General features: G+C 37.9%; 3 protein-coding genes across 3 annotated transcripts; 1 reads left to right on the top strand and 2 right to left on the bottom strand.

Annotated features, from left to right (window-relative positions):
• Positions 1-889: 889 nt before the first annotated feature.
• LOC110051779 (NADH dehydrogenase [ubiquinone] iron-sulfur protein 6, mitochondrial-like) lies at positions 890-3,619 on the bottom strand. Its single transcript, XM_020757852.2, has 5 exons — positions 3,485-3,619; positions 3,289-3,342; positions 2,424-2,505; positions 2,049-2,089; positions 890-1,258 (listed from the first exon to the last, which is right to left on the bottom strand). Exons 1-5 carry the CDS (start codon positions 3,608-3,610, stop codon positions 1,190-1,192), a joined length of 372 nt encoding a protein of 123 aa, XP_020613511.1. The 5' UTR covers positions 3,611-3,619; the 3' UTR covers positions 890-1,189.
• Positions 3,620-3,656: 37 nt separating this feature from the next.
• LOC110051748 (retinitis pigmentosa 9 protein homolog) lies at positions 3,657-9,398 on the top strand. The gene is made up of 6 exons (XM_089298710.1): positions 3,657-3,820; positions 3,966-3,996; positions 5,288-5,417; positions 5,684-5,775; positions 7,409-7,470; positions 8,008-9,398. The coding sequence occupies exons 1-6, from the start codon at positions 3,699-3,701 to the stop codon at positions 8,240-8,242; spliced, it is 672 nt and encodes a 223-aa protein (XP_089154836.1). The 5' UTR covers positions 3,657-3,698; the 3' UTR covers positions 8,243-9,398.
• LOC149106104 (calmodulin-like) lies at positions 8,875-14,643 on the bottom strand. Its single transcript, XM_089298711.1, has 5 exons — positions 14,370-14,643; positions 11,930-11,972; positions 10,601-10,741; positions 9,627-9,839; positions 8,875-9,108 (listed from the first exon to the last, which is right to left on the bottom strand). Exons 1-5 carry the CDS (start codon positions 14,517-14,519, stop codon positions 9,074-9,076), a joined length of 582 nt encoding a protein of 193 aa, XP_089154837.1. The 5' UTR covers positions 14,520-14,643; the 3' UTR covers positions 8,875-9,073.
• Between the last annotated feature and the right edge of the window lie 222 nt (positions 14,644-14,865).

Genomic DNA, 14,865 nt, shown 5'->3' with positions numbered 1-14,865 from the left:
GCAGTTGCAGGGTTTCTAACATAACTGAACTTTGATTTTTTAAGGGTTTCATTAAGGGTGTAACTTGTAACACCTGTTATGGCTGAGTATGCTTGATTTTCCCTTAATGCTACGGGTGAAATTGCCTGTTGTTGGTAGAATTCAGCCACAAAGTAACAAGTTTGCTACGGGTGTGGAGACCGAGGCTACAGGTGACTCAAAACTTAATGACAGACCTGATGAGCAATGCATTATAGACGTAATTGTTTTTGCACACCTGTGCACAGCATTTTTCTAGTGTGGAAGGCAAACAAAGTTCCTTTCATACAGCATGGGAAAGCGGTATTGTGTCACAATACCGCAGGGAGTAATTTAAAATTTTAGTTGAGAGCACTCAAGAAATATGTTGTGTCTCATTGTGGAGTTCAAACTAACACTCTTTTCAAAATGCTCACTGGGACAACTTTTTGCCTGTTGCTCCGTGAACATGGACTGTCTGTTATCCTGTAACTTTTCATGGTAGTGAGACGAAAGCTTTGGGTCATGAACATGTACTATGTTATCAGTGTATGTTGATCCGTATGTTGATGATGTGATTTTCTGTCTTCATGGTGGTGTTTTCACATTGGCCAGCAGAAGTTGGTATTCCAAACAATAGACAATTTTTTTGCCTAAGAAAAAATCTCAGGGAGAGAAACAAATTTCACTGTTTGGAAATTGTGACTGATGCTGACATGGCCTCCATGATGTCATGTGAAAATGTTCTGTGATGGTTCTTTGCCTTTGAGAAGTATTTACATTATGTACAATGAACATGTACAGCCTGTAGTTCAGTTTACTTGGCAAATACCACCAATGATACTGGCCAAAGATAAAAAACATACTAACATACAAAGAAACAAAGGCAAAATAGGGTCTGATCATTATTATTTATTTACTTATTTCAAAATGTTTACACTGACTTAGATGTTATGACAAAAGACTGTAATGCCAGTTAAGGGGTTAAGTAATATTACTGATACCCTCAAAGAAAATTCAATCCTTCACTCTTTAAATTGTGTACTTGGAAAATGTATGCTACCTGGCTGAAGAAAAGACAAATTCAATGCTCATGTCAGAAATCAAGACAGTAGGGTAAAAGCTATGTACATTTTCATTTGTGAATGTTCCATTTAATTTTGCAATAACATCAAAAAGACTGGTCCATTCATCAGTGATGTTCAGCAGCCATGACAAATCTTAATCCACAATAACCACAAGCATGAGGTCCATTTTGGTCCTTTAAGACAGTACATGGAAGAAAATAAAAAAAAAGAAAGGAAAAAAAAGGAAGCTTAGAAACAAGAAAAAATATATATTTAATGATAAATTAGCCTCAGTTGACAGGGAGCTCTTGTTGCCTGGTTATTTCTTCTCTTGTGTGAGAGATGTGGAGATTTACATGTAACTCCTGAAATTCTACACCAGTTGATTATTTAAATTCACAGAGTCTCTTGTTTGTTGATGAGCATTTTTTTAACGTTTAATGATTTCAAGTGACAAACAAGAATACAAGGCACTACACTGTACATGGGCTCACTGTATGACTCTGTTAGAGTATGTCTTGATGAGGCTGAATCAACATTTTTAAATGCACATGTAACTTTAAAATTTGTTTTTGAACAGGATGAACAGAACAATAACTGTACTAAGTTTATGCAATTGACAAAATGACAGAAGTAATGGCAAATGAATGTGTGTATATCCTTGTACAAATAAATGCTAGTACTAAATACTTACATGTACATGCAATCAAAAAACTACTGTAACTGACACAATACAGCACAGTAAGATATACAATGTACAGGGTTCCCTGAATTAACTTTACCATCAGTCACTGAATTTCAGTTAACAGACACACCAAGGTGGCAGCCGAAAGGGTTTCTTAACTTTGTATCACAGCACTGTATTGCAGTAACACCCCTCACAGCTGCTATATAATTTAACTGTTAACACAGCATAAAATATGTGTTGCATAAATGTTTTAATTTTCAAGTAAACATGTGAACATTTTCCACAACAATCCTTACCAAGTTAATGTAGACCTTTGGGTGTCCAAGAGCCCCTCCCCCTAAAATACAAACCAAAAAGTTAACTGGATGAATGTAATCTGTTTTCCTTACTTTGGAAATATACAATCCTTTGGGTAGTTTACAAGGACAAAACAAAGGAGACTGAGTTGATTGTTTCCTCTACAAAGGAAGCAAGAAGCACAACACTAAATTAACTCGAAATGAGGGTATGGATGGGTGTGCTGCAAAGAAAGAAAAGACCACTTTGCTGTTCTCTTTTGTTACTCTTTAACATTGTTTGATATATAATAACAAATCTAATAAAAGAGATACCCCTGAAGAGGAAATGTTGAGGAAAGCTAATTTGTGCCCTGGAAAGTTAAAAGTCCTGACCTCCATCACACCATACATGGCGTCCATGGATTTCCTTTGGTGGTTCTTCATCAATTAGGTCAATTGCAAACTTTTCATTCACCTAAAAGTACACAAACATTTTCAGTCTAAATACACATACAGTGCACCTACTGCACAAGTGCTTTTTCTGATTAACATCCTTTCAAACCTTCATTTTACTGGAATTAATGTTGCTTAATGAGTGACTCTTGGGGAATTCTTGGTTTCTTAGGAAGAGAACCATGTCTTTCAAATAATTTATCGTGTGCACCCAGTGTTGGATGGGACTAGTTTTCAGACTTTTTAAGGGAAGCATTACCATGGTCAGACCTCCCATGACTGATCGTGAACACCTTTGCAACTGCATTCATATGGTTGCTAAGTGCATAACGTGACCATAACAACAACGTCTAAGCATTCAAATGGTGTGAGCTAAATTGCATTTACAAAAGTGATTTCAAATGTGCCTCAGTGCATCATCAGCTTTAATCACAAAGTTTCTTCACTTTCTGGTTTTGCAGTTACTTGCAACATGCTGTTGTGCAACAATCCCGAGTCAGTATATTGTTAATTTTGGTAACTACAGTGTATAGAAGTCCAAAACCAACATCAATAATGATTATGCTCTTTGATATTATTAAGTTTATGTGTTTCTTTCAACTTTGATTAGTTCGTAACTATTTGGCTGAGTGAAGTTTACAAGCCAGTGATGGTTACATGCTGTAAAGTAAATGCATATACATGGGGTTGGCTGGGGTTTACAATGATGACTTTGGAAAACAAAATTGTTCGATGAGCTCGTAAAGTGGAATAAAATTGTAGTAATTGTTACAACATTATTCAATATTGGAAGACTTAAGCCTACCTCCTTTTGCCTGTCTGTAAAACGAGCAAGTCTGTAATCGTTTGAATCCCATTGCTACAAGTTCATGAGAATACAATATCACACAATCAATGTGATATTAATCAACACAAGATCAGGAGAAAGATCGTTTTAAGTTTCTTAGAATGTATTGCTTATTGTTTTATGTTTCACCGATTTCTTTCAAACCCTGAACTACCTGGCCAGTATGTGTCACTTTATCAGGAGCAGCGTAACTTCGTACAGAAGAATGAAGAGCTGCCACTGAACGGAGGTTATTTCTAACAACAAATCGTCGGAAACCAAGTCTCAAGGAGGCCGCCATCTTGGCCAATAGCAATCCCACAATTCAATTGGCACTTACAGTCTATGACGAGCTAGTTGGTCTGCGGTATACATTCGTAGACAACAACATGTCGGACAGGAAAAGAGAGTGTAAGGCAAAGGGTGAAAAAAGTAAAACAAAAGAAGGGAAAAGGAAAAGAAAACGTAGTGAAAGTGATGAAATAGAACTGACTAAACACTATGAAACATTGTAAGGACATATTTTCCTTAAATCGTTTCTGTATACTGCCCTGAAAGTTCTGCGATGCGTGCATGTTGGATTGCATTGTGGGCTTGGGGAAAGTTTCAATTTGTCAAGACTTCCTTTTGACTCAGAAATGTGCTTATCTTTGCAGCTATGAGCAGCCACCCCCTGGGATTATAAAGGTCAGTGGCGAATATCTTTGAAATCGTGCCTATGACATAGCTGATCAATGGTCATCAATCTAAAATTAATGCACCAGTCATTTGATACCCCTGCACCCCCCCCCCCCCCATTGGGGGATACCCGGGGCATTCACTTTTACTGTCAGTGAAATGCAGTGAAAGCCTCATCTTGCAGGGAAAGAAATTCAGGGTGAACTCCCTGCCCTCTAAACATCAAACACAATTAACTAGATTATAATTTTTTTTAACAACTAGAGCTTTCACAGGATTTTTTTCATGCCACTGAGGTCAAGTCAAAGTATGATATTAAGTGACTGAAATCATACCTTCTCCGTCAGTTGTTCAGCCTCCATGTTTTATGTGAACAGGCAACTTGAACCCAGTCCTCTAAAAGAGGTTGTGAACTGCGAGTGAAATCCCTGCCAAGCCCCTGCTCAGCCCCTGCATTGTATAGTGAAGCAGTGTAAAAAGGTGCATTCCCCGACTGTCAGGGGACCTAATTCAAGTAAAAACGAGGTGAAAACCCCCAGATTGCCCTGGGTATCCCCCAATTGGGCTGTAGATAAAATTTAATTGCCGATAACAAACAATTTATTGTTCACAACTAAATATCTAGTCTGTGGAGGCCCTAAATAAAGTAAAAGTCCAGAAGTCAGCAATGTTCACCGCCATTTTTTTTTTTTCAGTTTTTGACTGAAGCCCTGGAGAGTATTCTTTGACTATCATCTATGTTTGTCTGTTAGAGATTCTTACCCTCCTGATTTGATGTGTTGCCTCCCACTCTCCCGATTCTTATCAAGTTCTCCTGATTTATCATGAAATTGTGAAAACAAGGGAAAAAATGCTAATCTTAAGTATTTTTTTGTGATGTATTACACTTTCTTCTCATATTACCTCACCCAGTCTCTCACCACCTGTTGTGCAGACTCATCAGGTCAGCAGTCTTACTCCATTTAGCAGCTCCAAAATGTAGCAAAAAGCATTTGAGAAAACCTAAATTTGCACAATTTCCCGGTGGGCATGCCCCCGGACCCCACTAGAGGCTGCCGCCTCCGGTGCTAAACGAGTCTCCCTATTTTCCTTCAAAAGGGGTTGGAATCTCTGGTTTGGAAACACCAAGTTATTCCAAAATCTAGCTGATGAATTTCCTGAGCTTGCACACACTATACCTTGTGCAGAATACTGTACTAAGTGTGTGAAGTTCTGATCTGACTTGGGATGATGACTTTTTGCCGTCTAGAATGGAATTCATACGAAATGATTGCTTTGTGGGTCTCTTGTTATAATCCAGGAGAAAGATGAGCTCCCAGAGGACTGTATTCCTGATTTACCAGAAAACAAGGATGCAAGGGAATTTCTTGCTCACGCCCCTTCTAAAGGACTGTGGATGCCCCTTGGAAAGGAAGTTAAAGTTATGAAATGTGAGTTTAGCAACTGCCTAAAGTATTTTAAGGGTTAAAGTATATTTCAGGCCATTTCAACCCGAAACCACTTGAGCTGAAGCCTGCCACATTAGCCATAAGGCAAGTTAACATACACCCCAGAGTAACTAGATAATATGTTATACACAAGTGTTTGTCCCAGCCAGTGAAATGCCTTTATCTTATGACTTGTTAGTGTCAGCTTTTCAATTTATCATGTATATGGTCCCAGAGTGATGCATTTACAATGCATGTGATCCTTTCAGGTTGGCGCTGCAAATCCTATGGCCACAGAACAGGTGACAGAGAATGTCCCATGTTTATCAGTGGCAACAAAGATATTGAAAAGTTCCGAATGGTGAGGTCCTAAAAGTAACAATATTTTTATCATCATTCTCATCATTAAGTGTTCAATACTTGTAAAAATTTCAGAACCCTCATCTAAAAAATCCTTGGTAATGCTTTAAAATTCAAGCCTTGACTAAGGTTACCTAATGCAATGTGATTGATAATAATGATGGTGTTTTTCCTTTATGGGTAGATATAACCATAATAAATATTATGTTCAGAATGTGGCTGATGAGAGTAATCCTCACCCATACACAGTAAATCAGTACTAGTTTAAAGGTTCACAATTTAAACGACAAGACAGATGTAGACACACATTTCAAAAAAGCAAAGCAAGGGCTGCCACATTGTTAACAACTGCACATTGTAGGCTGGCTACTCACTATCTACAACAGGATAGATGGTGAGTAGCATAGCTAGTAAAATGTGCATGTAATACATACTGTAAGAGTAATCTGGGCCATTTCAGCTTTTGCAGTTTCTTCATTCTTTTATTACAGTTGAACATTACAGCACATTTTACTTTCTTGTAATGATTATTTTAAAGCTTGATTTGTCATTCAGTGGTAGCTGTCTAATTCACTGACAGTTAATTTTGTACTTGAGTATACAGGATTAAAAAAATAGACAATGAAAGTAAACAATGCTAAAAAAGAATTTCTTAGTTTATTCATATTTGGGTTTCTGTTAATCAATACCTGGCTTTGGATTGATCTCGCCTTGGCTGTAGAAATTTTCATACAGTTCTATGGCTCTACTTTTCATTACAGCGGAGCCCCATACCTTAGAAAATTTGATAAACCATCTGATCAAATTATCTCAAATATATTTGGTTGTCACATGACTGTCCATACGTACGTACGTCCATACGTACATCTGTATGTATGCCCATTCATGTAAATCAATGTGAAATGCCACTCTGCAGCAACCTAGTTCCCAGGGCTTTTCCCTTAGAGATCATGATGGGTGGGTTCATTGTGTACATCTTTGATATTGGGCATCCATGTTATGTTCAATTGACACCTGTCAAAACAAGGTATCCGCTTACCAGTATCACATGACTGTATCACAGGCTCATGTTTAGGGCGCATTGAGGTCACATGGTGTTTTGAAGTTGACTGCTGCCCAGGTACAAGTTTTTGATTGGATCGCAGGCTCAAGCCAGGTTAACTTATCGTAAGCGGGAACTCTGCCAGGGTTCATATGGGTCCTGGAAAACCTGGAAAATCCTGGAATTTTACTGCAGCATTTTCCAGGACTGGAAAGTCCTAGAAAAGGGCTACTGGTCCTGGAAAGTGCTGGAAATCTGTTAAACTGAAGTAAAAAATATGAAATGTATGCCAGACAGCAAGGAGAATTAAAATTGAGATCTTGGGAGTGAAAGGGTTGATGTGAATTTTAGAGTCCTGGAAAAGTCCTGGAAATTTGTTTCTGGAAAAGGTACGAACCCTGTTCTGCTTTTAGGCTTGGCTAAATCTATGTCTTATTTTAATTGTCATCTTGCTTCTGTTTGGGAATCTGCACTGCATTTTTCTTGATGTAGGAGGAAAAAATAATGCAGCAAATGAATCAGTCTTAAATAAAAATATAATTATATATTTGTCTGTGGGCCACTACATGTACACAAAAATGTCTTCTTTTAGGCACATGAAGACCCAATGCATGAGTTCATCCAAGATAAAAAGAGAGCAGAAAAAGAAAGCAGGTAGGATTGTTAAATGCTGGTTAACAAGTAATGCTGTTTTGTAATTACTCCCACTGATCAGAGTAATTTCTGACTGAAAACTTCATGGCTGACTTAAACACATCAAAACTTTGCAGCAAAATTCTATAGCATTGACAATTGTCAAAAAAGAAAACAAGTGACCTTATGTATTCAGGAAGATTATGTGCAGCAACAAACGTTTTTCACAAAGACAAGCAGGTTCTACATCGTGATAAGCCTTTGTCCTTGAGCTGTAATGGCAAGAAAAATTTGAATTGAAAATAATTATATAAGTTGTAAAGAGCTTTCCTGGACAGAAAGTGGTCGCAAAATTTTGTGTAAAACATGAATCAGTATTTCATCGCACAGCTGACAGAGAGGAAGAAAGAAGTGTGCCCTTGCTGTCATGCCATTGGCACGTGATACATAATGTCATGTCACTGCATAATGTCACACTATTAATGTCACGCTAATGTCACGCCACTGAGCAAGGAGCAGAACCACACTTGAACTTAGTTGGAAATCTTGATCTTTCAGAATAGAACAACTCAAGGCATTACTTGATGAGTCCACAACAAGTGAAACTGATTCAGATGAAAGCTGTGAGGATTCCAGTCATAAAGAAAAGAGAAAACGGCACAGAAAATTGAAGGCACATAAAAAGAAAGAGAAAAAGAAACATAAACACAAACGTCGGAAATCATCAAAAAGCGCTGATAGTGACAGTGATTCAAGAAAAAATAATTCAAAGGAGAAGAGAAGTGCAAGATAAATTTCTTATTATCAAAATGAGGATAGAAGAAACTGGCAGAGTGATGGGGCTGAGATGTATTGGTACATGTACTGTACATATGAATGTAGCTCATTGAATCATACCAAAGAATGGCTTGAAAGGAGAAAACAACAGCCAGATAACATAACTCTGGAAGAATGCTTTGTCATAAAGGATGTTGTCCTCCTTGACCTCCTTGTTACTATGCCAATGGATTTGGTTCTGCCTCCATGCCTTCACTTGTTTGGTTGTCTGTTGAGGTCAGATTTCATGAAGGGATCACGTGTACGGAGACAGTTGCTTTTTCTAGCTTTTCTGTCGAATGCTAGCAGGCCATCCTCAAGAGATGGCTGGTACTCATTGAGACTCCTGGTTGGAGTTGAGAGGCACTGTGAAGATTAAGGTGCCTTGGCCAAGAACACAGCACAATTACTTTCTATGTAGGTACAGACAGTTAGGACAATAGTTGTTACCTTGATTGGAAGAAAAAAAATACCTGTTTTGATTGTAATCGTGTAAAAGATGTAGAATGGAGGCTCTATGGAATGTACTAATGTGCTCTAGCAACTTATTGAGAAGCAAACCAATCATGGCTGCTCTTCATGCCTCAAGGACAAAGCAAAACAACTGGATGACCAATGGTATTTTTAATGAATACACATATTGATTACTACAACTTCTGTACCATACTTCAATTCACCAAACTGATGAGGCAAACTAACACCTTTTGTACCCTATCAAGAGAGGATGAAGTGATCACCCTCTCTTGACTCTAGCTAGCTAATGTCAAAATAGGCCAAACGCGTTCATCATTGTGGTGGTCTCATCACATCACACTCCTTTCTTGTTGACCATCTGAGGAGACTCTGCAAGATATCATGGAAACTTGAATTAATATCAAGCCACAGGCAACCAGTACATTCTCTATTTACATCATCAGGCCTGGTGAGGATGGATCATGATGGTGTTAAATCGGAAGGAAAATTCGCCTGCGCTACACTGCTGGTAGTTTTGCCTAAAAACTCCATGCTGTTGTGGTTATTGTTTCCTTCAAAAACGATATATTCTTCATCATGGTAAAATAAGTATCTTTGTCATTCTTTTTTTTTTTTTACTTAGTTTGGAAGAATTTCAGACACAAGAGTTCGAACTTTCATTACTTGTTGGTGTGATTGGCTGTGCGTCTGTTCAGTAATAGGTCACAAATGACGTCATAGATCATAAATTACGTCAAATTGTGGTAAGAACAAAAATGTGGCACTGGAGGCGATAGTCAAGTTTGTCACTGATATCCCGTGTCTGTTTCCGTCATTTGGAAAAGCTGAAGGACGAGAGTGACTGAGTTCAACGTTACCTTGGTCCAAACCCCAAGACATGGTCATACCTTCATCACTGACTTGTAGATCAGAATTCACATCAGCCTCTGCGATCGTGTCATCGATTTCTTTCTTTGAGTAACTCTTGTCACCAATGGTAAAGCCTTCGCCGGTGGTGTCAAATGTTTTAAAATAGTTCCCTGTGTCTTCTTGAGTGATTGGATCGCCAATTTGACTGGCCATGTAGTCTTCAAATTCAGCGTATTCCACCATTCCATTTCCTGAAAATTATCAGCAATCAGTGATACAAATGAAAACAAAAGCGACTTTAATTCGGTACTACTGAATCCTCCTTATCTTCATTTGCGGTTGCCAATTACTTTCTTTAATTTGTCCAAGAATTCAGGCCTCTAGAGATCACCAACTATCCGGTAGTGATTTTTCAACACAGTGAATAGACCTTTCCTGTATTCCACTTCAGTGCCTATGAACTATAGCACCAGAGCAACGTTTTGAGTGGACATTTTCATACATTTTCTGTATTTGCTGTATCTCACTCTGATCCTAGCCTCTTCCAGGCATTCAGTTAAAGAGGCTACCCTGACCTCGACTGGGCGCCATTGTTAGTACTATTGTTTGTTGGAATGCGGGAAAGGTCTATTAAAGGACGAAATAAAAACAAAGCTCAATTTCGCTGCTCCTGCTATCTAACTACTGTATCACACCTTCTTTGACCTTCCCAGCAGCTATATCCTCCACTCAACCGTGCCACCAAATAAAATTTTTGCTCTAGTAAACTTCAGTTCTCTCTGCCACTCCACAAAATAAAGGTCATCTGTGACTAGACAAATTCCTTCCTCACTCCACCCCACTAGAGATGGAGTTCAAGTGGTTACTAATTATAACCACTGTAATGCCTTCCTTGTAGAGATTGAACGGTAGAGCGGTTGTAAATCTGTTCCATCGCCTATATAATAGTAGTATTTCAAGTTATATAGATATATATATAGGATATGTTATTTTTTTAGAGATAGCATGTTACCATCACGGTCCACATCTTTGATCATATCTTTAGCATGGCCAGCTGAGTCCCCCTCTCCAGAGTTCTTCCTGGCCTCTATGAGCTCTTCCACTGTGATATGTCCATCACCATTTTTGTCAAACTTTTGGAAGCCTTGCATTTCTAACAAGTTAAAAATATGTGTAAAGTGCCCATGAAGTAAACAATAATTGCTGCATATTTGAAAGGCTGTTTAAAGTAAAGAAGAATGGCGTTTTTATTTTTGGAATATCTTTTTTCGTATTAGAGATATTCACGTTTGTGTATTATGCAAATGAGTAAAGTGATGACGGCATAAATAGTCTCACTTAAACAATAAAATACTGAATAAAGAATATCTCTAGAAATATTGGAGCAGTGTTCTTCAAACTTGGCACCAGAAATGTACATTACAAAAGAAACAGAATGACCCTACTATGTTGTTGCCATGGCAACGATATTGGCTCCAGTCTCTTTCTGTGAAAAACCAAATATCCCCATTTGCAACCTTTTAAAGTGGGACAGTGTCTTGATCGGAACACACAAGGCTCCCATATTGTCTTCACTCTCCCCATTAGATCGTTGGGAATGAATGATCCTTGTTTAAGATAAAATCTGGGAATTTTAGTCTTAGTTATAACAGGATCAGCGGCATAACTGTTGTCATGGCAACGGCAGAACGGGTGTCATTTTTTTTCACTTGTGATGTAAATCTCTGGTGCCAAGTTTAAAGAACACTGCTTTAATATTTCTAGAGATACTTCTTGATTGAGTGTTGTACTCTTTTAGTGGCACCACCTATGACGTCATCACTTTCCTCATTTGCAGAATACAAAAACGTAAATATCTCTAAAACGAAGGGACTATTTTTGGAATGATAGCAGTTTCATTACACATGAGAACTGTGAACGTTTTTGTTTTTACTGCGATTTGAGTGCGTTTGAACAACACGTTTTCGGGCATTATGTATTTTTTTTTCGAGCAATGAGGTCACCGTCTCCGTTTTCTTGCGCTTCGCGCCAGTAACATATATTTGCAATGCTTTAAGTTTTGATTGGTTCACTGGATTTGCATGCTTATGGTCGCTGCTCATCAGATTAGACGACCTCGCGTGGACAAAAAAGATACAAATCCGTACTTATTCTGCTCCACCCCCCCCCCCCCCACCCCCTCTACAATTCCTAGACTAGCCTATCTCAGGCGCTCCCCAGTCTTCCTTCGAGAAGATGGAAAAAGCGGGCGGGATATCCCGCTAATTTTCTTAGGCCGCCTGCTTTTTCGATCATCAGCACTGACCGAGAGCCTGAAACGAGCTATTCCTAGACGTCATACCAGCAAGCAGGGCGTCAGTCGATCGCTGTCGTCTTGGTAAAAACTGAAAAAGAAGAGTCGTTAATGATTCCATACCACGTCTAAAATGCGATCACTAATCGCAGAAAAATTAACGCTAAATTGAAAAAAGTACTAGAGGAGAACAAGGAAAAGGTTTTTTTTGTTTTGATTTTGTTTTTGCCTACTTGACAAACTATGTTCACTTTGAACCCACTTGAGTGCTGATTGACGTTTTTCTCTTTTTCTTTCCTTAGTTACCATATATTACATTCATTGACTAGTTTGTACAGCAGATAGATAACCTACATATATTAATTACTTTAAATCAACCTCCTTAATTCCTTATCTCGTACAAAAAGTTAGCTACTTAGTACCTACAAAAAAGCCCTTATATACACCGCTTGGTAGTTATCTTACTTGACAAGGGAAATAAATGCGCCCAAAGGCTCTCAAAATATGAGTGTTTATGTAGGAGGAAGAAAGTAGGAAGATGTGGAAAATGCTAAGAAAAGATAGGGAAATGATTCTTTTCACCATCATTAGATATCATTCACCTTCAGGCATTAGATTCTATTCACTATCATTTGACATCAGTCGCAATCATTAGACATCATGGAATCAACCTTGGAATCAGTATATTTCGTCAGATCGAAAATACACTTTGTAAAGGTCTATCATGCTTTGAAGCATCGAGAATAAAAGATCACACAGGTCGACACAGTGTGCAACGAGAGAATGATAGACCAGGGATTCTGGTAGCGATTGATTTACAGAAAACTTTCGAATTTTTAATATTTTAAACATTCTTTGGATCAGTTTGGCAGAAATCTAATTTTGGAACGTTTTCGTTTTCATGCTGAAGACACGGACTTCCTATACAAAGTTAAATTAGCTAAATATTTAATAGTTTTACTACAATTGCTGATCATATCGTTTTTGTGTAAATCGCAGTCCCACAAGGCGACCCTCTTTCGCCTTTACGCTTCATTCTTGCCTTCCAAAGACTTGCATATCATAGAAGACAAGACTTTAAAACTCACGGATTGGCACATAAATAATGAAGGTAAAGTAAAATTAGCGTCTTTATCAAATAATGTGGTGTGTGGTTAAAAGGTAAGCTATTTGTAATTCTAAACTTGAGCTCTTTTCGAGATTTCAGTTTTGGTCTTTACGCAGATCTGGCCAGAAAACAGAAATATTTGCAGATGGACTTTAAGACCTCTGCGAGGTTAAAGTGCACACATCGATTAAAATACAGGAATTTTCTTTTCATTACCACAAGCCAAGAAGAAAAACAGAAAAAATAAATTTATATGTTATTCCTTTTTCACGAAAATTTAAAGAACTCTTAGCATGTGGAAGTGGCGAGCTCTTCTCTTACCGGCAGTACTCGGAAGAATTTGGATTGTTATTGACACGTTTAATTGAACTAAATTTATGAGTAATGTTCCTTAATTTCTATATCAGGTGACCTTATGAAAAATGTACTTGGCTAATTGTTCTATTCTGTTGTTTTATCCGAAGGATTACCATAATGATAAGATCAAGTGATCCGCTCTTATCAGTGATCTATATATAAGAAAGCTTGATATTTAATCTATAGGTTTGTTTACAGATTGAAAAATATATTGACGATTGTAATTAACAACCCTTGGAAACACTTTTTTCGACAAATTCAGGTGAAGTTGGCTTGTTGTAACTTTTACGTCGACCGTGAACTTTTCATTTATCGGCGGACTCAGTTTCCACGTACTGCCTCGTGCAAATGTAGTTTACAACCCAAACAATATGGAATGATAAGTACCCGTACATTCTTATCAAAAACAAAATCGACTTTCATGAAACATGTGGTCATCGATCGCAGAATAGTTAAGGTCGGAGATATAATTTCTCTTATTTCACGGAAAACTGGTCCGCGATGAAAAGGAAATTCTGATTGGTTCCTTGAACGGTCCACATTTTGGACTTATATGGACCGCTTGGATGGACCAATCACGAACTAGTATGGATGAATTGCTTTTTCAGAACACTGGACCAAAGAAATCAGTTTGCCGTCAAGTAGATATCTTTTCTCCTTCATATTTGGTGGGCAATTTCAGTTTGACCTTCACGAAAGCGACATGACCCGAAAATACTTGTCGAAAAAATACTAATTAAGAAAAAACACGACCGACCTGTCCACAATACGCACCTCACGCTACATTATAGTTCCATTACAGATACACATATTGGTACACTCTAGAAAACGGATACGATTCCACGAACCTTATTATGCCTTAGCCATTAGAATTTGACGAACCCCTATTAAAATAAAGTTCAACCTCTTGAAAGTTACAACTAAAATGAACGACATTGACAAAAAAAAAAAAAAAAAAAAAAATAGATAAAGAAAAATAGAAAGAACAAAGACAAAAAACAAGCCAAATTATTGACTCTCCACCTTTCCCCCAAAAATGGCTGGCTGTTTCAATTCCCCAGCTCTTTTGTAGTCTTCGTCTAAATGTTTCAGCACGGACCCGTTACACTTTTCTGTGCTGATGAAGAGTAACGCAGCAATTAAGATGCCAGCTTGCTTCATGAATCGCTTCATTGTCTCTGTCACTGAATTCTTGTGATGTTTGAGTTGAAGCTTTCAAACGAGTTGACAAACTTCTCGATCTCGTCGTAAAATTTTACACCAACTGAAAATGCCGGCTGGCGTATTGTATTAATATTACTCCTCGGGTAACGTGGCCGTTTAGACAACGAAAGCCACTCACAGCGTAGAACGGGACAATACATTTCAAAGTTTGAGATTTCAACCAGTGATAACAAGATATGATAAATTATTGTAATACTGCTCTCCCTAATGACCCTGACTATTATTGTGAGATTACAATCTGTATGGACCACTTAAGACCTATAATAACACCCACAATTGTATATTTTTAGATAAC

Source organism: Orbicella faveolata, unplaced genomic scaffold (genome assembly GCF_042242905.1).
Source record: "Orbicella faveolata isolate gen_17 unplaced genomic scaffold, um_ofav_v1 contig_3, whole genome shotgun sequence".
NCBI lineage: Eukaryota > Metazoa > Cnidaria > Anthozoa > Scleractinia > Merulinidae > Orbicella > Orbicella faveolata.
This window is presented reverse-complemented; position numbering and strand designations above follow the sequence as displayed.